Source organism: Bactrocera neohumeralis, chromosome 5 (assembly GCF_024586455.1).
Source record: "Bactrocera neohumeralis isolate Rockhampton chromosome 5, APGP_CSIRO_Bneo_wtdbg2-racon-allhic-juicebox.fasta_v2, whole genome shotgun sequence".
NCBI classification, from domain to species: domain Eukaryota; kingdom Metazoa; phylum Arthropoda; class Insecta; order Diptera; family Tephritidae; genus Bactrocera; species Bactrocera neohumeralis.
Window position 1 is genome coordinate 62,687,617 of NC_065922.1, and position 27,196 is coordinate 62,714,812.

The 27,196-nt window shown below is 38.3% G+C and overlaps 3 protein-coding genes across 6 annotated transcripts in view; 2 read left to right on the forward strand and 1 right to left on the reverse strand.

Annotated features, from left to right (window-relative positions):
• The window catches only part of LOC126759436 (flotillin-2), a 418,004-nt gene that overhangs the window by 352,221 nt on the left and 38,587 nt on the right, over positions 1–27,196 (reverse strand). The window lies entirely within an intron of this gene.
• On the forward strand, positions 9,551–12,652 carry LOC126759422 (glucose dehydrogenase [FAD, quinone]-like). The gene is made up of 2 exons (XM_050474211.1): positions 9,551–11,597; positions 11,663–12,652. The coding sequence occupies exon 1, from the start codon at positions 9,742–9,744 to the stop codon at positions 11,581–11,583; it is 1,842 nt and encodes a 613-aa protein (XP_050330168.1). The 5' UTR covers positions 9,551–9,741; the 3' UTR covers positions 11,584–11,597; positions 11,663–12,652.
• LOC126759419 (glucose dehydrogenase [FAD, quinone]) lies at positions 11,584–15,025 on the forward strand. Its single transcript, XM_050474207.1, has one exon. The coding sequence runs from the start codon at positions 12,826–12,828 to the stop codon at positions 14,686–14,688; it is 1,863 nt and encodes a 620-aa protein (XP_050330164.1). The 5' UTR covers positions 11,584–12,825; the 3' UTR covers positions 14,689–15,025.

Sequence of the window (27,196 nt, forward strand, 5' to 3'; positions counted from 1 at the left end):
ATCGAATAATCCACGCTCCCTCCAGCCCTGAAGGGGTGGACTATGACCTATCTGAGCGGTCGGCAATCATCTGTACCATTTCGAAGGCAGAACATTGAGTTAAGAAAAATTAAATAGGGATTTCGCAGGGTGGAGTCTTCTCTACGCTCACGGTCAGAGAGAACTTCCATCACCTCATCAACTGCGGACAGTATTGACATCAGGCAAAATTATACTTACAGCTACCATAACGAGAATATTGGGAATAGCCTATCACAATATTTCCCACAGATGCAAACTTGAAGTGAATAAAGAAATAGTTTAACACTTTCTGTGAATTCCCAGCTCTATCACAAACCCAATAAAGAACTCCAAACCTTGAAACCTTGAAACTTTGAACTTTTAAATATTTTCGTCCATAACAACTTCTTTTGGACGTCCACTTTGTTCATCAACTTCGGTTGGAATGTTGGGGAGTCATTCATAAATGGACTCCTTAAAAATCGTCTGGCTTAATAGTCTTACATTTACACTTGTATGACTACCATTAGCTGGTACTCAAGATTACTGGGTTTGATTGCGAGAGTGTCAGCCATATGTATTGCTGTTGATGACAGTTATATTGGAACAAGAACAAAAACAAAAATTACGTACTTATGAAGCTTGGAAAATATGGACAACACAGTTATGATCCAATAAAAACCCTCATAAAACATCAATTTTGTAGTTGGGATTTGCATATTTGTCAGCTGAACTCATTTGCATATGAAAACTATTTGTATATGTACATATATTAGAGCTGGTGAATTTGCAAGGCGCCAAAAAAATTAAAAATCACGTGTTTAGGAAACTACGTCTTCTTCTTTATTCTGCGGATAATTTTGAACAACTTTGCCCAAGAGAAAATAGGTCGAAAACCGGGCTCGACCAGCTCTAATGTATATATGTACATATGTATTAGATTGTGTCATTTTGAGGCAAGTTCCGAGCCCCTAATAATGGATTGTCAAAAAAGTCTTGCGGTATTTTTATTGAATTTTTTTTTTTTGAAATTGAAATGAATTTTTGATGACTTATGCCCAGCTCTTGACCGATGCTACGGCTGCTTCTATGCCGGTCTCTTTCGACCAATTCAGCGATTTTATCGCAATTTTCGACGACAGGCCTTCCGGAGCGTGGCGCATCTTCGACCACCTCTACACCAGAACGAAAACGTTGAAACCATGGTTGTGCGGTGGAAATGGAAACTGTATCGGGTCCATAAACTGCACAAATTTTATTGGCGGCTTGAGATGCATTTTTGCCTTTATCGTAGTAGTACTGTAAAATATGCCATATTTTCTCTTTATTTTGCTCCATGTTCGCGACGCTATAACTCACGAACGACTTAAAAGAAACGACAATCAACCAAACACGTGTTAGCGCGTGAAATGAGCTTTCCAAAATGTATAGCATGACCCGATGCGATGAATAAAACTAGAACTACGCGCTTTCAGCGCCAACTAGCGAAAATACCGCAAGACTTTTTTGACAACCTAATATAATATTAGTAGGGACTTTTATGGAAAGAAAAATTACTAATTTTGTGTAATTTTTTCGTAATGCTTTTAAGTTCGAAAAGATTTGAGTTACATAGGCTTCTCAAATATGGAATGTCAATACACTAAACTCAAACTTTAAGGGAGTATGGGAAATATTTCATCACTCAACATATTTATTTGTATGCGAAACTTCATTTTGACATTATGAGCAAATAAGATAAATATTTAAGCATATTTTATACGATATTCTGTCTTCTATATTGCTTTATAGTTCTGAAATTTGCATATTAATTCTAGCTGTGCTGAAGCAGAACGCAAAAACTATGTATTTGACTGCTTTATTTCGAAATTTCCTTGTCATTCAACGTTGAGTTAATCAATAATTCCATGCATGCATGTGGCACATTAGTGTCCGTACATAGTCGTTTACTCTAAGTCATTGTAAATGAAACGGCAAATGTATAATTATTGTGCACACTGTGCTACCACAAGCCAGTGGGGGCAGGAAATTTTGTGTGGCATTAAACTTAATTGCATACGGGCATTTGTATTTATGTGGGTGCTGACGCACACATATGCGAGCACCCTGTAAGCTTCATCCGCTAGTCAAATCACAGAATGACTACTGAGAATTCGCCATTGTTTTGACATTTGTATGCACATGTATGACGGATTATTGTAATTGCAAAATTCTGCAAGTTGGTCACGAACAACTATTTCGTTCGCCCAACAGTCGGACTGCATGGGCTATACGCCTGGCCTATGTAATTAAGACGCGCAAATGACATGCAGCAAAACAATTAGAAAATTCACCGCAAGGTTTAGTTGAAGTTTAAGCATCATTCATATTCGCTAGATTTCGTATTGTGTTTCAGCAATCGGTTAAAAAATTAGGGAAAATGTGAAATGTGGAAACCGCGAAACTTTCTCAGCATCTGATGCGATGAATGAAGCCCGAAAAGAGGAAGAAACTGAGGGTATGCTTCTGGAAATACCGCTTCATATTAACAACATTTCGTAAAATAAACAGAAAGCTTTCCGTTTGGATTTGCAGACTTAGCAGAACTTAATTTTACAGAAAAACCACGCACCTCTTCCTGTTTCACCCTTTGATACGTCAGTGAATATGTAGATTTCCCCACATATTATTTATTATCAGCTTCTAATTTTGCTAAGCCAGAACAAAAGTCAAATATCAAGCCTATAAAAATACTTCTCATATTTCTTAGAAGTTGTAAATTTAGCTCATTTATTAATATAAAACTTATATAGATGTAGGTATATGTACTTTATACCAAATTTATGTATCTAATTTGGAGCTTCGTTCTCATTTCCATTAGTTGTTTGTACGCATTTTTGTTGTGTCATGTCACAGGTTCAACTTTAATTAAGCTGTTATAATTGATATTTGGGCGTGTTCTCTGAATTCGTGTGCCTTATATTCTACTTTATGCCATCTTCCTTATTTACCAGCTACGTACAGGGTGCCCAGCTTTTATGTTCATTTATCTAGCATGAAGATATTTTTCTTATACAAAGCGGCTGAATTGGGCAGAGTCGACGACTCTAATCTTGAATTGCATCACTTAGAGGCATCGCAGCAAATTAGTGAGCCTTTACTTGCTGATTTTTGCTAATAATTTTTTTGTACCATTGGGCTATTTTTTGCTTTGGGCAGAAAATCGATTTGAAATCCCTGAAAGCCTATTTGATGATCCAAAAACAAAAAGAAATAATGAGTGGAAATTAATATCTATGGATACTGGCTCATTGTGGTTGCGTAAGATGGTATGGACGATTCTGGACACCAACCATTCCGCATTCGAATCAAACTCCTTTCTTTGCAACAAAAATAATTTATCGCCTGATAGATCTGGCACTTGCAGGTCATTCAAATCTCCAGATCTCCATCTCCTGATTTCTTTTTGTGAAATCATTTGAAAATCCATATACCAGCTTGAGTGCTTGATAAACTCAAGGCGAAAAATTATGCCGAAATCATCGCTTACTACCCGAGTTGTTCAATAAAGTAGACCAGTAAAAATTTTCATGAGGGCAAAAAAGCCAGCAACTTGATTGCTGTTATATGTGACCTGGTCTACGAAAAGGGAGCTAACGTGCGAACACTAGCTTTCTGGGAAACAGCTGTTAAAAATAAGCAACTCGTTTCGTCAGTCTCATTAATTGTTCTCCTTTTTTTGACACCTAAGCCCCCTTTCCGTAGACCAGGTCACATATACTAAAAATAGTCAAAATTTAGCCTAAAGAAAGGTGGTTTTCCTTTCAATGTTTACATACCGAGGTGAGAGTCATCTTCCAAGCGGATGTGCTAGACGTAGAGAAGATCTGTGGAGTTCTACTAAACAACTCATCGCCAAAAAAGGATTCTAACGTAGTCAAAAAATGTAGGAAAGGCTTAAGCTCACCAGCAGATCAACTCCAGTTGTCCATAATTTCGGTTCCCTTTCATAGGAACATTTTCGGCAACGAAAACACTGAGGCGTTAGCGCAGTCTAAAGTGTACACGAACAACTTATTTAGACGTATCCGAGGCAGAGATAATGCCGTCCTACTACGAACAATCAAGAGCGAGCTCAATACACAATTTCAACAATACAATAGCTCAGAACAAATGGAAATCTATAACCAAATACAAGATATCAAAGCAGTTATGGCCAAAATAAGGCAAGACAAAAATTAATGGCTTATCCAATTCAGGAAAAGTATTTACAGACTTACAGCTACCATAACGGGACATTGGTCATTTGAAGAACATGTGTTAAAAATGGGAATACCCTATACCAATATTTGCAATAGTTTTACACTTTTTTCGATTACCCAGCTCTATCACAAACTCGACTAAGAAAACTTGGAATTCAGGTCTTCCAAGGTTCCAAACCCTGAATGTCTATATGCAAAAAGCATAACGGATATATGTATAAAGATAAATAGTCTCATTGACGGCCACAAATGGTTTGAACACAACGATATAAAGATTTAAGGGGTTACATGGTTTGCCTCAGGTAAAAAATAGCCTTTTTTCAACAATTTTTTCTCATATAAAAAATCAAATATTTTATTACAATTTTTTATTGTTACAAACATACACTATTAACAAAAAATTCTGAAATTTTTGGAAAAACATATTTTAAACTCGGCCATTGCGACGTCATTTCCGGTGACCCGTCGGAAAAAAGATTCGCCCGCGTCCGCAGGATAACACCTTACATGATCATCTAAAGTGAAAAAACGGGTTTTAGTTAAAACCTTAAGTTAGAACTTGAACGTAGGAAAAAACTGAAAATTGGATCTTTGGCAGACATTAAAAAAAATGAAAATTTCGCGACATTTTTTTCAAATAGTTGTAGTTGTAATAGAAAAAAATCCTTTGTTCAACTCTTTAAGAATTGTATCTCAAAGACCTGTGTAAACTTTCATGAAGATCGATTGAGTAGTTCTCGAGAAATCTTGCCAACCGACTTCAAAAACACAGTTTCGAGAAATACGCATTTAAAGAGGGCGCACTTAGCCGATCTAGCCGCAAGTGCTCAAGGCTGTATCGTCGAAACTATTACACGGATCAACTTGAATTTGGACAATTTTCTAGAGTTGTGTTAGAAATTAATTAAGGCAATAAAAAATTCGATTTTTTGAAACCTGTGAACCTATTGAAACCCTTAAAGGACTAACGATAGTGTACCAAAATGGCGCATCTAACGCTAATTAAACACGAACATACAAATGGCACATGAAATGAATTTCAGTCCACGTTTTTGTAATGCTTAATGAGCGCTCTCAAGCGCTGTCCCGATTGTAAACTCACGTAACAGTGGCCCACCCTGTATGCATGCCTACTTATATGTATATTTGCGAAGCCATTTGCGTAATTTGTCGCCAGTAGACTGTCCGTTGCGTAGTAATTATCTTTTATGATAATGTTAATGGTAAATTGCGAACGGCCAAATGGTTTTTAGGTTGGTCGCAAGATCGATGAGATCCTACATGTGACAGACAAATGTGCTCAACGGCAGATATGTACATTGCGATAAAAGGAATAAGTGAATAAGATAATATGTATGCATAAATAAATCTATCTGGATAAATATAAGAATTCACTCAACATGGTTAATGATTCCTCAAAGAAAAATCACCAGGCTCAAGGCCAACACATTAAGAAGTCCGAACAGTAAGAACTTTTGCGCGAATTATGCATAGACAGGTTTAACACTCCTTAATGTAAGAATTTTTATATAAAAATCAAACTAGATTTAGAATGAAAGCTGACATTTACGAACACTCGAGCACACAAATACATAAGACATTTTTAATCAAGCTGTGCATACAAATTAAGCGAATAAGCGGATGCTTTTTAAGCTGCTAAAACACGTCTCGCACTAGCGTCCGCAACAACAAGCAGTAACTGGCAGCTGCCGCAGCGTTAGCGGTGATCTGAGTGCTGACCATGACATTGACACTCGTGAAATCAAAAGTAGCAAAACAAAGCTAACGTTCGTTGTTGGTATTGTTATTATTTTGTGTTTTTGCTTTTGCTGAGAGCATGTAAACGAGAGAAAAAGAGTGTAACATAAATGTGTTGAAACAGCAAACAGGGGTAAAGGTAAGTACTTTCTTCTTGCTGCACAGTGGTTAAGAGTGGCATAATATTTGAACAAAAAAATTGTAAAACAAAAGCTCGTAACTTGCAGAAAAGTTATGCATTATAACATGATTGGTTTACATATAATAAAAAAATAATAATAAAAGGCGGACATTATAAAGAAAAATATTATAAAAAAAACAAAAGAAAATATTATAAAAAATATACTTAAAAGATGCTTTTAACAATGAAAGATAAGAAAACTTGGGGCTGTGTGGGTTTTTTACTCTGAGTTTATATATTCTATATATTTTTAATAATATTTTTTGTTGGCTTGTTTTTGTGAAAAATACACACTTGCTATATTTTTAATAGAACATTGTGATAATTTTTGATAAATTGCTATTTCTCTTTCTCCCGGCCTCACGACTTTTTGTTACAGCTCTTCATCGAAGCATTTTTTTTATGATTTGGTAGTAGGTAGAAAAAGTCAACAACTGACCAGATATTCACTATGCGCGCGCTAAATCTTGGAAAATACACGTGAAAAAAATCGATACACACTACCTTTTTTTTAAAGCTGCTTTTAACAGCACGAAAAGGCGCTTTCTTTTTGCCACTATGACGTATCCCCGCAAAACTAATACAGCTGTGTAAACTGACGTTGAGCAGTACCAAAAGCTCCGTCAGGATCGGCAAGCACCTGCCTGAACCGTTCGATAGCAAACGAGGTTTCAAACAAGGTAATCTTCTATCGTGCGACTTTTTCAATCTACTCCTGAAGAAAAGAAAAGCTGCAGATCTGAATAGAGAAGGTATAATCTTCTAAAAGAGTGTACAACTGCTGGCGTACGCCGACGACATCGATATCATTGGCCATACGGAGGCTGCTATATATGTATATTTCTGGCCTAGGCAACACTAAGTGTTGCCAGGTGCAATCTGACATTTCCATTGGAGAGTTTGACACATTTTAGCATAACATCACTCAGAACGTTTTGTCATTTAATCGTGAATTGTTTTATTTACAGGGAATTAAAAAATTTATCTCGGCCAAAAAATGGAATTAACTCGTGAACATTTTCGTGCGATCATTTTTCACAACTTTCGACGTGGATTATCACGACAAGTGCATCGATGAACTAAAATCTTTGTACGGCTATGAAGCACCATCCTATAGCACTGCGAAAAACTGGTACAACGAATTCAATCGTGGCCGACGCTCGCTCAAAGACGAATTCCGTGAAGGTCGTCCAAAAACAGCCGTTGTGCCAGAAAACATCGATGCCGTACGTGAACTGATAAGACCGTCATGTAACACCTGGCCGTAAAAAAGGTTTGTTCTCGTTGGATCCCGCACAATTTGACAATCGCTCAAAAAAAGGCTTGTGTGGATTGGTGTAAAGAAATGCTGAAAAAATACGATCGCGGTGCTTCAAAAGACGTTTATAAGATCGTCACAGGTGACGAATCATGGATCTATGCGTATGAGCCCGAAACAAAACAGCAATCGACCGTGTGGGTCTTCCAAGACGAGCCAAATCCAACAAAAGTTGTTCGTGGAAGAAGCACTTCGAAGCAAATGGTGGCCTGTTTCTTCGGCAAAACTGGTTATGTGGCGACTGTTCCACTTGAGCAACGTAGGACGGTCAATTCTGAGTGGTATACCACCATTTGTTTGCCTGAAGTCTTCGGAGAAATTCGAAAAACGAACAAGAGAAGACGAATCATTGTGCACCATGACAATGCGAGCTCTCACACATCGGCTCAAACCACCGCCTTTTTGACCGGCCAAAACGTCGAATTGATGGGTCATCCGCCGTACACCCCTGACTTGGCACCCAATGACTTCTTTTTATTCCCACACATCAAGAAAATAATGCGTGGTCAACGATTTTCGTCGCCAGAAGATGCTGTTGAAGCATTCAAAAACCATGTTTTGGAGGTGTCTCAATCGGAGTGGAAAAAGTGCTTCGAAAATTGGTTTGAGCGCATGTAAAAGTGTATAAATCTTGTTGGAGAATATTTTCAAAAACAATAAAACCATTTTCGTTGATAAATATTCCTATTTTCATTATTAGGCCAGAAATATATATAGCAGCCCTCGTAACAGCTGTCTTTTAGTTCTGCTTGCTTCAGGTTCAGGTGCTTGGTAGTGAACGAGGGCAAGACGAAATATTTCCTATCATCAAACAAACAGTCATCGCACTCGCGACGTGGCTCCCACGTCAATGTTGACAGTCATAAGTTCCAAGTCGTAGATAATTTCGTCAATTTTTAAACTAGTATGAACATCAACAAGCGCGAAGAAAGCTTAATTAGCTCATGATATGGAAATCAGCATGGCTCGACTCGCAAAACCTCCAGCACATACCGCTCATAATATGTATGCAACCTACTACGGATATTATTAGGACACATAAAGTAGTAGACTACCTAGGCGTAAGACTGGACACCAGACTAAGCTTCTAGATACAAATCCAGCACGCCGCAGGAAAGGCAGCGAAAACCACCTCCCAATTTAGCAGAATCATAGCCAACATAGGGGGTTCCAACCATGGAGAGAAAGAGCTGTTAATCTGGACGACAATCTACGTCCCATTATACGGAGCTGAGATCTGGGCAGAGGTGCTAAAAAAGGAAAACCGGCGTCAGTTAGTGGCCAGAGTGCACCGCACAGCAAGCCTCAGAGTGCCATCAACAATATTAGTTATAGGCAGTAATATCCAAATTGACCTTCTGGCATTCGAACGGAAAAAGCTGGGGGAGTAAAGAAAGCAGCCGAAAATAAAAAGATCGTAATAGACCAAATATAGAAAGATACAATAACAACATGGCAACGAAGATGGTAGAAAGAGCGTCGCAGCAGATGGGCGGCCAGAGTAATAAAAGACCTAAGCTTATGGACAAGCCGTAAATTCGGAGAATTCGACTTTTACACATCGCTGCTGTTAACCGGTCACGGATACTTTAAAAAGTACCTCCACAGAATGAGAAAAGTCGAAGAGCCGCCATGTCTATACAACTATTTTCGGAATTAAATTAAAATAATACAAAAAAGGTCAACGTATTTTTATTTTTTTCAATTTTCATTAAGAAAATATTTATTTCTTATGTGTGAATTTATCAATCTCAAAACACTGTGCCAGCTAATCCTTTACTAAATGTAGATTTTAAAAGCTATATGTTTCACAATTAAACATTCGCTGGAAGTTAAGAGAATAAATATTACGTTCAATGAACCGTAACAAGATAGAGCGCTAGTAAACGAGCTCTCCCCGATGAGCATGACAATACATACCCGCATATTTACATAGGTAAATGCCTACAACAATATTGTACATCTGTATTTTGAAGCGCTTTCGATTCTGCTCAGATACTCTAATCAACTTAATAACATTAGAATCTTTATATGGAATCACCGGCCGGTTAGATGGCACAGAACTTCGCGGAACAGTGGCGGATCCACACACGGTTTACAGAACATTTCAAGACGCGTATGCGCTGCATACACGAATGATCAAAATCGGTGTATGGCATATACGGTGCTGTGTGACCCATATAAATTGCGCTTAATGAATTTAATAAATTTCACAAACAATAGAAAAATAAAAGCAGGCTACGATGTGGACGCGACTAGTTTTAATTGTTCTTTTACTCACAACTTTCAGTCGCGTCTCGCATGCGCAACGTGGTAATATCATAACAACTTTATTCGAATTTTTGCGACGTGGTCAAAATGATCTGAATATTGAACATGTGGATGATAATGTACAACTCTTGAATGAGTATGATTTTATCGTCGTCGGTGCGGGCACAGCGGGTTGTACGTTAGCGGCGCGTTTGGCCGAAAATCCCGCTTGGAAGGTGCTGCTGATCGAAGCTGGCGGCCCCGAAAATATGGCTATGGATATACCAATTCTGGCGCATTTCCTACAGCTCACAGAAATAAATTGGGGCTATCGCACGCAGCCGTCGGATAAGTATTGCCTGGCCATGAACAATCGCCGTTGTAATTGGCCGCGCGGCAAAGTTATGGGCGGCTCGTCCGTGCTCAACTACATGATGTACACACGTGGCAATCGCCGCGACTATGATCGCTGGGCAGCGCTGGGCAATGAGGGTTGGAGCTACCGCGAAGTATTGCCATATTTTCGAAAATACGAAGGCTCCGAAATACCCAACGCTGAACGTGACTATGTGGGGCGTCAAGGACCTGTGAAAATCGGCTACCCGGGCTGGCGTTCGCAGATCTCAGCGGCTTTTGTGCAAGCCGCACAGGAAGACGGCTTGAAGTACCGTGACTACAATGGGCGCATACAAACCGGCGTGTCCTATTTACAGGCCACCATACATAATGGTATGCGCTGGAGTTCTAATCGCGCCTACCTTTATCCGCATAAAGGCAAACGTTCCAATTTGCATGTGAAAAAGAATACGTTAGTTACTAAAGTGTTGATAGAACCGCGTACAAAGACCGCGTACGGTGTGATACTAAGCACTGGCGGTCAATCCTACCAGGTGCGCGCAAGACGCGAGGTAATACTAAGTGCAGGCGCTATCAACACACCACAGCTGCTAATGCTCTCCGGTATTGGACCTGCGAAGCATTTGCGCGACGTAGGCATCAAGCCAATTGCAGATTTGGCCGTCGGCTACAATCTACAGGATCATATTGCGCCAGCAGTCTCGTTCACCGCTAACGTTAGCTCCATCAGAACTACAGATTACTTCGAAACTAGCAATATAATGAAATACATAGATGGCAAGGGAGTATTCGGCTTACCCGGCGCTGTTGAAGCGATCGCGTTCTGGGATTTGGGGCAGCCGTGGCTAGAGGATGGTTGGCCGGATTTGGAAATGTTTCAATTAGCCGGCTCTTTCGATGAGAACCCGGCGACGCTGCGCGCTTTTGGCTTACAACCGGACATCTATAACACCATGTTCGGTAATGTGAAGAGCGACGGTTTCATGATATTTCCCATGATACTGCGTCCCAAAAGCCGTGGACGAGTCTTGCTTAAGAGCAATGATCCCTTCAAATACCCGCTTTTGTATGCAAACTACTTTGCGCATCCCGACGATTTGGATATAGCAGTGCGCGGTGTGCTAAAGACAATTAGTTTGATCGAAAAACCTGCATTTAAGGCGATTAATGCGCGCATGTTAGAGCGCGTTATGCCCGGTTGTGCTAAAGTGCCATATAAATCGCGCGCCTACTGGGAGTGCTACGTGCGACATTTCACTTTCACCATCTATCACTACTCCGGCACAGCGAAAATGGGACCGGTCACGGATCCAACGGCTGTGGTTGATCCAAGATTGCGCGTCTATGGCGTCAACCAATTGCGTGTGGTGGATGCCAGCATAATGCCGGAAATTATAGCGGGACATCCCAATGGACCTGTGTTCATGATAGCAGAGAAAGCAGCCGATATGATTAAGCAGGACTACAACTACATTTGAGGACATGAGGCGTTGTAAGTGCTATTAAAAGCAAACAACTTTGGTCATAGTTAACGAGTAATTAGCAAATTTTTCTCAGGTATTTAAGAGGTGCTGTTGTTAGGGAAATTAATTTACTTTAAGTTATAAGATCTGTTATCGCAACGTTAATTGTTTAAGCCAGCGCGCTATTGTGTTCAGAGTAATTCAGCACTTCAGCATTGTCACTCGCATATTATTTCTGTTGTCGAGGTCAAAAAAGCGCAACGCAAGTTCAGTAACCAATTAAAATAGGCGACTGCCGCGCAACGCCACAGCGCACGGTGTATGGCGCGTTGCGCTTAACGTGTCCATCGTCAGGTAGCAACGGCACAACGGCATGAAAGCGAAAACGCAAAAGAACAAAATTTGCCATGCTTTACACGCAACAGCGCTTAGAAAATCATCGACTATTTGCACTACACTTTCCATAGACCAGAAGAAGCACACACCAGCGCACATACACAAAGCGCGCGCATGTGTGCACAATGTCAGTGGCTACGGCGCGCCGAGCGTAGGGAGCGACAAGCGCATGAGTTTGCAAGTTCAACAACGTTGTCGCTGCTGGCGCAGCTTAATTCACTACAAAAACCTTTGCGTCATTACCAACGACGAAGCCAGCGCTAACGTGTTAGCCGTCGACGCTCAGGTTGAAGCTGTTGGACAACCTGTTCGATGTTGGCGCTTATTTGCATTGAACTATTTAGTTTTGCTTTTTGTGCTTATCAAGCATATCGATGAAGAAGCTGACTGCCGAAGAGTAGGCACTATCGTCGTCTATTCACTACGATCATTAAAACCACATACAACAGCCGAGCGGCAAGCATTCCAAGTTACGTTTCCTCGGCGTTAAGACGCGTGCTACCGAGAACACGCTAAACTGCAGACGGGGCAGACAACGGGCGCGCGGTTCTAACAACACCAAACATAAGCAAGTGGCTAGAACGCGGTGGCAGCGTTAAGAAACTGTTGAAAAGGCATACGAAATCACTTATATTTGCCTAGAAAAATACATATAAATCAGTGCAAAGTGCAAATAAAAACATTGAAACTAAGAAAAAAAATATTGGAAAATAATATTGAAGTAAGAACTGTAGAACTTTGAGACTTTTGTATGCGCGCAGACGTAAAAGTGTAGCGAATTTTCGGAGCGCAATACAAAAATATGTGCGATTTTCAAATTTGTCTATAAAATCTGAATAATATAAAATTGTGTGCGCGAAAATGTTTTTCTTACTGCAACCACGCTTGCTACTAACTGTGCTAGTATGCCTGCTGTGCGCCTTTACTTGGGCGCAGGAGCGCAATGTAATACTAGAGACCTTTGACTTTCTGCGTCGCGGCCAGATAGACGCAAATTTGGAAAACTACGACAATAACCTGCAAATGGAGAAGGAATATGATTTTATTGTTGTCGGCGCGGGTACAGCGGGTTGTGCAATAGCGGCGCGCTTGTCAGAGAATCCAAAATGGAAGGTGCTGCTGCTCGAAGCTGGCGGCCCAGAGAGTCTTATAATGGATGTGCCCATAGTGGCACATTTTTTGCAACTGGGCGAAATGAATTGGAAGTATCGCACGCAACCTTCGGATCACGCTTGCTTAGCTATGAACAACAATCGTTGCAATTGGCCGCGCGGCAAGGTTATGGGCGGCTCGTCTGTGCTTAACTATATGATGTATACGCGCGGTAATCGACGCGACTACGATCGCTGGGCAGAGTTGGGTAATGTTGGCTGGGGTTGGCGTGATGTGTTGCCATATTTCAAGAAATATGAAGGCTCCAATGTGCCAGATGCTGATGAGGATTTGGTGGGACGCAACGGTCCAGTTAAAGTGTCATATGTGAATTGGCGTTCAAAGATTGCCGAAGCCTTTTTGGAGGCGGTGCAGCAAGATGGTTTGCAACATCGCGATTACAATGGACACATTCAAAATGGTGTCAATTACTTGCATACGACCACGCGCAACTCAACCCGTTGGAGTTCGAATCGTGCCTATTTGTATCCGCTCAAGGGTAAACGCCGTAATTTGCACGTGAAGAAATTTGCTTTGGTCACAAAAGTGCTCATCGATCCAACTACAAAAACCGCTTACGGCATAATGGTGCGCACCGACGGACGCGAGCACAAAATACTCGCGCGCCGTGAGGTGATCGTTAGTGCTGGCGCCATAAACACACCGCAACTGCTCATGCTCTCCGGTGTTGGACCTGCGCAGCATTTGCGTGAGGTAGGCATTAAGCCGATTGTGGACTTGGCTGTAGGCTTTAATCTGCAAGATCACACAGCGCCTGCGGTAACGTTCACCACGAATGCAACATCGTTACATTTTGAAGATTTCGCCGATCCGACACTGGTGAATCGCTTTAATCGTCAGGAGGGTCCCTACGGTTCACCCGGCGGCTGTGAGGCTATGGCTTTCTGGGACTTGGACCACCCACAACTGAAGGATGGTTGGCCAGATATTGAACTGTTCTTGGTAGGCGGCTCAATGTCCTCCAATCCGGCCATATCGCGTGCCTTTGGTCTCAAAAAAATCATCTACGATTCCATGTTTGCGGAAATCGAAGACAAAGAACTCAATGCATTCATGATATTCCCCATGATATTGCGTCCTAAGAGCCGGGGACGCATCATGCTCAAAAGCACCGATCCGCAGAAATATCCACTTATCTACTCAAACTACTACGCGCATCCCTATGATGTCGATATCTCTGTGCGTGGCGTGCAGAAGGCGATCAGTCTGATCAACTATCCGGGCTTCAAGAAGATCAACGCCAAAGTATGGAATCGCAGAATACCCACATGTAAGGGTATCGAATTCGGTACACGCGACTACTGGGAATGTCACGTGCGCCATTTCACTTTCACCATCTACCACTACTCAGGCACAGCAAAAATGGGTCCGGCAACCGATCCGGCGGCTGTGGTGGATCCCCGTCTGCGCGTCTATGGCATTAAGAATCTACGTGTGGCCGATGCGAGCATCATGCCAGAGATCATGTCCGGACATCCGAACGGGCCGGTCTTCATGATAGCCGAGAAGGCGGCGGATATGATCAAAGAGGATCACGGCTTCAAGCAATGACGCGGCGCGATTGTTGAAGTATTTTTAAGTAGAACATAAACTGTATTTATATGCCAAGCTTTAGAAAGGGGACAACAGTAGCTTGTAAGACAGGGTGGTACTAAGTCTAAGCCAGCATTAAGTATAAATAAGTTTAATTAAGTTTTTAGTCTTAAGTATGCGAAAATGTGTTGCCAAGTAGGTTAATTCCAAATTTAAACATTTAGTTTACTGTAGAGCATCAATGAAGCATTCTAAGTCTAAATATTTACAGTTACTTTTAGTGAAATAGGAAAATCAGTGCACTGAAAATTAATACTTAAGTTTTAAAGTGTAAATAAATATGTTTGTAAGCATGTGTCGATTGTGTTTGTAACATTGTCATTGACTGCTGTCTGTCCGTTGCCTTCGGCGTGTGCTATTATTATTAACGACGCTGCTATTCGTCGGCTTTGTGAGTCAGTTTTCGAAGCGAATTCGATTTGAAAATCAGATTTCGGTCATTCACTTGTTTTCGCGTCTGCAAATTGGTTTTCATTCAACTTCGGCGTTTCGCCGATTGACCACGAATTTTTGTCACTTTTCGCTTTGCGGCTTCTCGCCAAAATTTATTTGAAGATTATGAAATTGTGTAGTAAATTTATGCGCAATTTTTGCTGAACGGGTTTTTTCGAGGGTGTTCGCATAAAATGTCAAACTTAAAAAAAGGCATAGGGTGAGTGAGCATGCGTAAAAACGTACTGAGTCACGTAGTAGATGGCAATAAAAACGACTTCAAGTGTATCAAAATTAATTGCAGTACAAAGGAAATTACTACAAAAAAACATAAATAAATAATTAAGAAATGAAATATTTGTGGAATTTTATTAAAAAAATACGCAAGTTTTTGGCAATATATACAGGGTGATTTTAGTGCTTGGAATTTATTTAGCTACAAATTAGCGCCGAGGAGCCACGAACAATTTTTTTAATTATGTTTGGGTTTTATGGAATTTCAAGAGTTTAATTTAGTAGTTTACAGGGTTTGTCCGAAAAGTAATAGGAGCGAGCGGTCAACGACTGTTTAACGAACGAGCGCCTGGTCAGTTGTCTCTGAGCACCTGGAGGGTCAAACATTTTCGAAATGCAAGCCGAAAATACAGCGTTCGTTAGAGCAGAGGTACGCGACTTATTTATGCGTGAAACTCGGCAAATCTACGACAAAGACGTTTGATATGATCAACCCAAATGTTGCTTTAGCAAAAAGTGGTGTGTTTCGGTGGCACTAGGCTTTTTTGGAGACCCGGGAAGAGGTCGCTGATGAAGACCGTGCTGGGAGACCTGCGACTTCAACAAACACCGACAATGTGACTCGTGTGCGCAAAGTTTTGAACTCAGATCGTCGACTAAGTATTCGTTTAATTGCCCAGATATTAAATTTATCAAACTCTGTGGATATTGTGACGGAGCATTTGAACATGCGCAAGGTGTGCGCGAAAATGGTCCCAAAATTGCTCACTGACGACCAGAAATTGCGGCGAGTGGAAGTATGCCAAGAAAATTTGAACATGTGTGAAAGTGACCCCAATTTTTGAATAACGTAATCACAGGTGACGAGTCATGGATCTTTGAGTATGATCCCGAGACAAAGAGGCAATCTTCCTTTTTTTTTTTGAGACGACAGAGGGGACCCAAGCAGCATGCACCTCGGCTCTCAAGGTTATTCCGGAGAATGCCTTCCGTGACGCCTTCAATGCTTGAAAATCGCGCTGGCAGCGCTGCAACGACACAGAAGGAGCCTATTTTGAAAGTTTTTAAGGACTCAGTCATATTTCTTTTTGAACAAATTCTGTTTGAAATTTTTTCCTCTCCAAATGGAATTGTAAGCGCATAAAGCCCAAAAACGTGGTGTTTATGCAAATTTAAAAAATATATGTTTAAGAGTAGAGTTTATGCTAAACTCGAAAGAAGAAAAATAAATTTCAAAATGTTAAATAACCTCGAGTTTTTTGAACCACATAAAACATATTTTGTATCACTTCCCCTATGAAAATGCTTTTCGCTTGCCTAGAGAGCTTCATCTCGCTATAAGAGTTTTCTGAGTTGCTAAGAACTTATAAACTTGTCAAAAAAATGTAACCTTTGTTCCGATATTACAGGGCAGATTTAGAGAATAAGTGAAGCATCATAAATGGAAAGCCCACAAAAGCTTGGCATTTTAAAACTGGTGATTATACATTACTAATTCGTAACTACACAGTGTTTATGGTAACCCTGCCACCGATAACACAATGCTCACTTGTTTTGAATATTTCGTTGTGAGGAAGAAAATAATCGACTCACTCACAAAAATGGGAATGTATTTCGGGTAGTCTTTTTTGTACAAACATATTGCTTTCTTGATTTATAAATCAATTATAGTAAAATATTGTATACAGTTACGGGCAATAAAATAGAATCATCCATGGTACTAATTTTCCGATCTAAAAAAAATATGAATTTGGTTTAAATTCAACTAAGTTATATTTTCAGTATTTACTTCATATCAAGTGTTATTGATAGCAGTAAAAATATTGGAAAAAAACGATTCATAAATATTACAAAAAGAAAGGTAAAAAATATATTTCAAATATTCGAAGGACAAAAAAAATAGAATCAAATTTGTTTATATTAAACAAAAAAATATTTTTTTAAGGGAACTATGTATTCTTTATCGTCTAATACAGATGCACATCTTCTAGGCATAGACCTAATTAAACTACCGAAAGTGTTCTGTGGAACAGAATACCAGACCTTTGTACCTTCTCGCAGAATTCTGTCTTAATTTTCGGTTTAACGCAATATTTTCCTTACCAATTTTCCTATAAGTTTTTGATTGGATTCAGTTCTGCTAATTGCTCTGGCCAAGCCATAACCCTAACACCATGATCTGAAAACCATTTTTTGCAAAACCCGAAGCATATTTCGGATCGCTCGCTTGTTGGAATTGCCAAAATGCAAGGCGAATTCCATTCAGCATTTGGGAGTATGACCTTATCTAAAACTTTAACGTATCCGCCATATATTTCTTGTTTTCTTGCTTCCAAAAAATAGGTCCCGAAACACAATATGAGAAACAATGCTAAACCATTATATTGTCGCCATGGGGTTTGAAGAACCTGGTCGTGTAGCGGATGCACATTGCTTTGTTTTTTTGGTTGCGGACTCACACCCAACTATCATTTCCTATCATATTAATTTTGAATTCAGACCATGAGATGTAGAACCATTTTTTTTTTTTTTTTTGAATTTTCAGTTTCAGTTCAGCCCTAATTAATATGTCGTTTACCAATTGAATACGATTGCATCTATGCCGTTTTCTCAGCATTGTCACCTTTCGGAACCAAGTTGCAAAAGCAATTTTTCTCCACAAGTTATCTTCTTACTGTTCTTGAAGAAATTGTTGCACATAATTCTTATTGATTGGCTGCAGAGGCCTTAAACCGACCGCGCATCGACAATATTGCAATATTTCGATCGACTTTCGCAGCAATTTTTTTGGGATCGGCCTGTTTTTCAATCATTTTTCGGAAATTTTAAGGCATCAAATACAAATTTTAGAGACATATTCTATATGTTTGCAATTTGCCTTTACGCGTGACCCATTTCTTGAAAATTTTGAACGCACAATCTTTCCTCCTCTGAACAATGTTTTGCTCGACCCATTTTTTTTTAATAAATTCATAATTGATACAATTATTCATTCTACAGATCTAATTAAGTTAATATAACTACTTATTAAAAGAGTTAAAAGAGTGGTTAAAAAAGTTGTTACAAAATTAGTATTTTTCTAAAATTGTGTGAAAAAATATAAATAAAAAGCCATATACAATATTTATAGATACTAACTCATTATTATAGATATCAAAATGGAGAAGGACCTGTTCGCTTTATCCAATTAGATAAACGACTGGCGCGCTGTTGTTAACTCGGCTATAATCGCTCTACGCCAATTATCAATTATTTAACATAATGACGATGTTATTTGAGTTATCATATTTTCTAAATGGTAACTGTTAAATAAAAAATGGTGTTGCCATATCAAAGACGCATACAAATATTACTTAATAAATGTTGATGATCTTCATTAGAAAAATAGTTCCTTATTACGAGGGCTGCTATATATATTCTGGCCTAGGGCAACACTAAGTATTGCCAGGTGCAATCTGACATTTCCATTGGAAAGTTTGACATTTTTTAGCATAACATCACTCAGAACGTTTTGTCATTTAATCGTGAATTGTTTTATTTACAGGGAATTAAAAAATTCATCTCGGCCAAAAAATGGAATTAACTCGTGAAAATTTTCGTGCGATCATTTTTCACAACTTTCGACGTGGATTATCACGACAAGAGTGCATCGATGAACTAAAATCTTTGTATGGCTATGAAGCACCATCCTATAGCACTGTGAAAAACTGGTACAACGAATTCAATCGTGGCCGACGCTCGCTCAAAGACGAATTCCGTGAAGGTCGTCCAAAAACAACCGTTGTGCCAGAAAACATCGATGCCGTATGTGAACTGATAATGCAAGACCGTCATGTAACATACTTTCAGATAGAGGCATGCCTATGCATTTCTCCCACCAGCATACATTCGATATTGCATGAACACCTGGCCGTTAAAAAGGTTTGTTCTCGTTGGATCCCGCACAATTTGACAATCGCTCAAAAAAAGGCTCGTGTGGATTGGTGTAAAGAAATGCTGAAAAAATACGATCGCGGTGCTTCAAAAGACGTTTATAAGATCGTCACAGGTGACGAATCATGGATCTATCCGCAATCGACAAAAAAAAACAAAAAAAAAAACCGTTTTCGTTGATAAATATGCCTATTTACATTATTAGGCCAGAAATATTGTTTATATGTTGTTATAAGTTTGTAACACCCAGAAGGAAGCGTCGGAGACCCTATAAAGTATATATCGGGTGATTTTTTAAGAGCTTGATAACTTTTTTAAAAAAAAAAACGCATAAAATTTGCAAAATCTCATCGGTTCTTTATTTGAAACGTTAGATTGGTTCATGACATTTACTTTTTGAAGATAATTTCATTTAAATGTTGACCGCGGCTGCGTCTTAGGTGGTCCATTCGGAAAGTCCAATTTTGGGCAACTTTTTCGAGCATTTCGGCCGGAATAGCCCGAATTTCTTCGGAAATGCTGGCTTATTTCTGTAGACTTTAGACTTGACGTAGCCCCACAAAAAATAGTCTAAAGGCGTTAAATCGCATGATCTTGGTGGCCAACTTACGGGTCCATTTCTTGAGATGAATTGTTCTCCGAAGTTTTCCCTCAAAATGGCCATAGAATCGCGAGCTGTGTGGCATGTAGCGCCATCTTGTTGAAACCACATGTCAACCAAGTTCAGTTCTTCCATTTTTGGCAACAAAAAGTTTGTTAGCATCGAACGATAGCGATCGCCATTCACCGTAACGTTGCGTCCAACAGTTTGAAAAAATACGGTCCAATGATTCCACCAGCGTACAAACCACACCAAACAGTGCATTTTTCGGGATGCATGGGCAGTTCTTGAACGGCTTCTGGTTGCTCTTCACCCAAAATGCGGCAATTTTGCTTATTTACGTAGCCATTCAACCAGAAATGAGCCTCATCGCTGAACAAAATTTGTCGATAAAATATTCCGGCCGAAATGCTCGAAAAAGTTGCCCAAAATTGGACTTTCCGAATGGACCACCTAAGACGCAGCCGCGGTCAACATTTAAATGAAATTATCTTCAAAAAGTAAATGTCATGAACCAATCTAACGTTTCAAATAAAGAACCGATGAGATTTTGCAAATTTTATGCGTTTTTTTTAAAAAAAAGTTATCAAGCTCTTAAAAAATCACCCGATATATAAATGATCAGTATGTCGAGCTGAGTCGATTTAGCCATGTCTGTCCGTCTGTCTGTATATATACGAACTAGTCCCTCAGATTTTAAGAAATCATTTTGAAATTTTGCAAACGTCATTTTCTCTTCAAGAAGCTGCTCATTTGTCGGAATTGCCGATATCGGAGCACTATAACATATAGCTGCCAAAACTGAACGATCGGAATCAAGTTCGTGTATGGAAAACTTTCACATTTGACAAGATATATTCATGAAATTTGGTATAGATTATTTTCTAAAGCAAAAATGTAATATCGGAAGAAATTGTGCAGATCGGCTCAATATAGCATATAGCTTCCATACAAACTGAACGCATAGTTACTAACAGAAATGCACCTGTGAAGGGTATTTAGCTTCGGTACAACCGAAGTTAACGTTTTTTTCTTGTTTTTTAGACTTTTTCTTTCTCATCGTCTATACCGGCAAATGACTTGCATTTTGTTATCATTGTTCAAACACGTTTCTATACTACGCTGGTTGTCAAACTGTTGAAAATCAATTAACATATTAACATTAATTGATGATTTCAAAGATGATTAAATTGTCAATTGACACTTGCTGTTGAGCACACGTATTAGCGAAAAGCGGAAATTTATTGTAAATATATTTAAAAAAAAACTCTCTTTAAGATGTTATATGTATGTATATAGAATATTAATGCGACAGCGTGCGAGCGTAGTGCAGCACAAACAAAAAAGCAGGTCCAAGTTGAGTTGAAGAAATAGTTTCGCCGGCACTTCGACACGATCTGTTGCACAAACAATACGGGCACACAACTGCATGCAGACGATGCATAAATTAAGTGCTTAACTTGGTATGTACGGTGTGTGCAGGTCAGCCGTGTGTAGGTGTGCGGTAAACAATTTTTTCCTTTACCGTATGACATTGACTTTGAAATAATATTATTCGAGCGTTCGTGTTATTGCCATTTAATTGCTTCATTTCATTTTACTTTTCGGTTTTTCGCCGCTTCGCCCTTTTTTGGTCAAAAATATTTACATTGTTTTGTTTATTTTTTACTTTTCTTCTCATTTTCACGGCGTATTCTGTTGTTGTGATCTGCTCCTGGTTAAATTATCACAAACTGTTTTTTTGTTCTTGTTATTGTTGTTGTTTGTGGTATGTAATTATGATTTCAAGCCAATCGGACAAGTTTTTTCAAACAATTTACGCATGCGGAAATGAATTTCTGATTCGTATTAAAGAACTGTTAAGTTAATTTGGCAGCTACACTCTGAACAATTTATAAGGAAGTGTAAAAAAGCTCAGCGATTGCGCAAAGATATACATAAACGATCAACGCATACTTCTTTCTTGTTTAAAGAAGCTGTAGTTCAACTAGTTTTGGTATTTGTTCGTTATTAGGCGAGCAACGAGTTCGAAACACAAAGGCTTTTCAAGATCCATAAATATAAATCCATAATCCATAAATAAAACAAATATAAAATTAAGACTTTTTTAAGAGCATAAAAAAATATTTCAAGAGAAACTCATCACTTATAGGAAGAAGGTTGCAGAAGCAAGGCCCAATATCTGTCAATATTAAATAGCACAACTATCAGACTGCTTTGACTAACAAGTGGCCCTTATGTTTAGCAATAACCAGTTGGTGTCAGCCGCGGTTGTCTGGCAGATTTATTGATTCACTTGTTCTACAAAGAATGCTTGTCGGAATTATTTATTACAATCGGAAGAAGTGACTCATGCAACGAAGATTACCGAATTTAAATTTTCCTTCACTGACTTTTGAGCTTTACTAAGATAGTTTCTTTGTTATCGATTACTATAAATTTTGCTTACTTCATTAGTAAATATTGAGCGCTATAAAAATTGTGCTTCTGCGGGTGTGACGTAAACACTGAATACCATTAAAGATATTACATTAAGAATTCAAATTACAAAAACTATTGAAAGTATTAAATAAAAAATGTCTCATACATGTACTATACTATATAGATATGTACTTGTGGAATTTAATTTTAGAATTTTCAAATTTTAATTTTTAAAAACTCTAAAGCAAAATCTGTTATATGCATACAATGTGATATATACCTACGGTATTTTATTTTAGAATTTTTTAATTTGAGTAAACAGGTGGAAACCCTTAAAATCTGCCACATTATTTTTTATTTGTGTATTTCATGCCCATCTTACAATTTTACATTTATTTTATGCATTTGAATGGAGTAAGTGAATACAAAATTTTAGCAGGTGGCAATACTTTTCAAAAATATTTTGTTGTGTAAGCTTTATTAAGTCTCCTTGAAGTAATAAATCGTTTTCTTACCAGCTTTTTTAAATTCAACTCTCTACAAAAAATATTTTCCACTATTTTTAAGGGGGTATTCTGGTCTAGAAGCATGAATTTCAGGTAATTTTTAAAGTGTCGTAAAAAAAGGCAATTAATATTTTTAGTATCCATTTTTTTTATTAGTTATTTGTTAATTTTAGAAGAGTACAGAAAAAAATTAAAAACTAAAAAAAGTAAAAAATTTCAAAAATTATGAGCTGACGAAGTGGGGGGTCTCTAAAAATTTCCACGTGACCATAACCATGATTTCAACCCTCCTAGTTATCTGAAACCAAAAAAAAAAGATTATTAATCTAGAATAATGTCGCAATGGCCGGAACTACGGAAAAGTGAGAAAATTTTTTTTTCACAAAATGGCAACTGCCTGAAAAAAAGTTTTTTTGGATCACTTTTTCTGACTATTTCGAATTTTTTTAAAATAATAAAAATAAAAATTTGGGGATGGGGCTAGTTCCAACCATAGACAAGCCTATAAAGAAGACTTTATAAAAATTTCAAGTAAATCGGTCCAGTAGAACCTGAGAAATTTTGAGAAAAACGCGTTTAAAGTTTCGCGTCTTTTGTTCGATTAGTTCCGGCCGAACCAGTTTGGATTTGAATTTGAAAAATCCTCTTGTCCACATATTCTTAAATAGTTAAAATTTAATCATTTATACAATTGTTAGGGTCTTTTGAAAAACCGAAACCGTTATATAACGGGTTTGTGCATACAAATACACCTATAACGTGATTAAGTGCTTTAAATGTTATACCTAAAAAGTGTTAGATATACCTTTGAAAATGTAAGTTAAACTGTTATACGCAATTCAATATTATTTTAAGCCTAAAACTATGCAACGGTTTGTTAAATTTATTATAACTACGTTGTATATGCATATGTACGTTGACACTCAAACTATAAACAAACCCTGAGCAGGGCATATTAAGTTTGCTCCAAAGTTTGTAACACCCAGAAGGAAACGTCGAAGACTCCATAAAATATAATAATGGGTTGTCAAAAAAGTCTTGCGGTATTTTTATTGAATTTTTGTTTTTTATTGAAATTGAAATGAATTTTTGATGACTCATGCCCAGCTCTTGACCGATGCTACGGCTGCTACTATGCCGGTCTCTTTCGACCAATTCAGCGATTTTATCGCAATTTTCGACGACAGGCCTTCCGGAGCGTGACGCATCTTCGACCGCCTCTACACCAGAATGAAAACGTTGAAACCATCGTTGTGCGGTGGAAATGGAAACTGTATCGGGTCCATAAACTGCACAAATTTTATTGGCGGCTTGAGATGCATTTCTGCCTTTATCGTAGTAGTACTGTAAAATATGCCGTCTTTTCTCTTTATTTTGCTCCATGTTTGCGACGCTATAACTCACGAACGACTTAAAAGAAACGACAATCAATCAAACACGTGTTAGCGCGTGAAATGAGCTTTCCAAAAAGGTATAGCATGACCCGATGCGACGAATAAAACTAGTACTACGCGCTTTCAGCGCCAACTAGCGAAAATACCGCAAGGCTTTTTTGACAACCTATTATAATAAAATATAAATAGAAAAATAGGAGTGATCACATGAGAAAAACGAATATTTTATTTTTCATTAAAAAAATGTTTTTTTTTAATTTTTCCACATAAAAATGGGAGTATTTAAGTAATGCGATACCGTTCTAAAATTTTAACTTATAAAAATTATATTCCAAAATTTCACAGAATAATAAAATAATTAATATTCCGTATAATAACATCGGCTTTTTAACACAGCATCAACACATATGTATGTTCCAGACATGGAACGTTTTATTGCTGTTCCTTTCCAAGCCTCTTTCACTACCTGCCATTAATCTCGCGAATCGGTTGGTTTCTCTTCAGCTACTCTTTTCTTGATATCGATTCACATGTTTTCTAGGGGGTTGAGATCAGGTGACTGAGCAGGCCATCGCATAATCTTAACGATTATTTTGCGCACTTGCTGGTATGTTTAGGGTCATTATCCCATTGATATACCCATATCAGTGGCATATTCCATGAAGCATATGGTAACATTAGCTCATCTAATATTTTGACATACGCCTTCAATTAAGTGAATTGGACCTCTATGTGAAAAAAAATTTCATACCATAATTTTGGCGCCGCTATGTTTAGCGGGTTTTGTTGTAAAACGGGGATTATATTCTGAGTTAGGGGGACGCCGGACAAAGTTCGCCTGGAACCTGTACTACTAAATAACTCAATTTTGGATTCGTCTGACCACAATATGTTTCGTCATTTAGCCACGGGCCAGGAGCCATGCTTTTTTGCAAATTGTATGCGGTCTCTCACGTGTTTCTTTTTGAGTAGCGGTACTTTTCGTGGACTTGTGGCAATAATTTGTTCTGCACCAAACACCTACGAACAGTTTCAGTATTAAGGGATCGTCTCAGTGTGAAATTTTCGAAAATCGATATTTTTTTGTTGCATTATCGGATAGTATACATTTACTGTAATAAACATTCTTTCAAATTTTGAAATCAAAATTCGAATTATTACGGTCGATATGGCGTTTCTTGTAGAATGGGAGCAGATTGGGGAACACTGCAACTCAGAATATCGTTCTTCAAAACGGTTTCCACTTCCAAAGTAAGAGTTTTGAAGATATCTAGTTCAAATAACAGATAATATTTTTAACTTCATTCTTTATGGCGCTATGGAAGCTTTTTTTTGAAATCTTCCCATATGTTTTTACGAAAAACTGTCGAAACACAGGGCCAGATTCGGTACTTTTTGTTCAAACTGCCGCTATTTTATCAAATTTAAATAGAAAAAAAAACCTTCTATAGCGCGATAGCGACTTTCCAGCAGATTAATTATCTTTTTTAAATTTTTGTTATAAAAGGTCTGTCGCAAAAGAAACAGAACTTTTTAAATATAACTCTTTCTGGTGGCGCCACCTATTGATGGGTATATGAAATAAAAAGTTTGATCTCTTGTTGACATTTCGTAAAAATTTTAAGACAATTGGATAACTACAATCGATGTTATCGATCAAAAAGTGACAGCAGCTTTTGGTCATCGGTCGTAAAATGCAAAGAGAAAATATTAAATTTTGTTTCAAACTTGGGAAAACGTTTACTGAAACATTTCAAATGATAAAAAAAGTTTATGGTGATCAGTGCCTATCCCGTAGTAATGTGCATGAGTGGTTTAAGCGATTCTAAGAAGGTCGTGAGGACCTCTGTGACGATCAGAAGTCGGTCGTCTTCAGAAGTCAAAAATAAAGACAATGCTGATTTGTTTTTACGATTCCGAGGGTATTGTACACCGAGAGTTCGTCCCACCTGGCCAAACGATTAATGCTGTGTTTCTCCTTGGTGTTATGAAGCGTCTTTTGTCACGCATTCGTCGTGCTCGACCACAATACCGTGAGACAGGGTCCTGGCGCCTGTTGCACGATAATGCGCCGTATCATCGGTCGACGCTTGTCACTGATTTTTTGACAAAAAGCTCCATATTAACCATTAATCACTAACCCTACTCACCTGAACTGGCACCCTGTGATTTTTATCTATTTGGAAAACTTCATTTGCCCATGAAAAGGACACTGGTTTCAGGACATTTCAGCTATCCAAAAGGCGACGACCGATATTCTCAAGAGCATTCCGAAAAATGACCTTAAACACTCATTTGAAATGCTAATTGACCGGGCTAAACGCTGTATCGAAGCACAAGGAAACTACTTTGAATAAAAAAATATAACTTTTGAAAAATATAAATTTTTTTTTTTTTTTTTTAACAGTCCTGTTTCTTTTGCGACAGACCTTGTAAATATATTGTATGATGAACTGAGTTGATTAAGCCATGTCTATGCTTGCCGCAAACTAGTCCTTCAGTTTTTGAGATATGCTACATTATCTGAAGAAATTTTCCAGATCGGACCACTATAGCATATGCCTAGCATGGAAACTGAACGACCAACACAACTTCTGGTAAGGAAAACTTTTTTACTTGACAAGACATCTTCGCGATATTTTGCATAGATATTGTCCAAAGCAGCGCTACAATAACTGAGGACTACATTTTCAGATCGCACTACTATATCATTTAGCTGTCATACAAACTGAAAGATCTCAATAAACTTCTTGTATGGAAACTTTTTCATTTGTGAAGGCTATTCTAGCTTCTTATGTTTATTTGAAGTTGTGCAAAAAAAGTTAATTACTATATTTCCATATTTGTAAAAAAATTTCATTACTTAATATTATTGTTATGAATGTTCAAAAGAATCACATTTACAAAATTGTGACATGATAATCAATGAATATTATTACAGACAG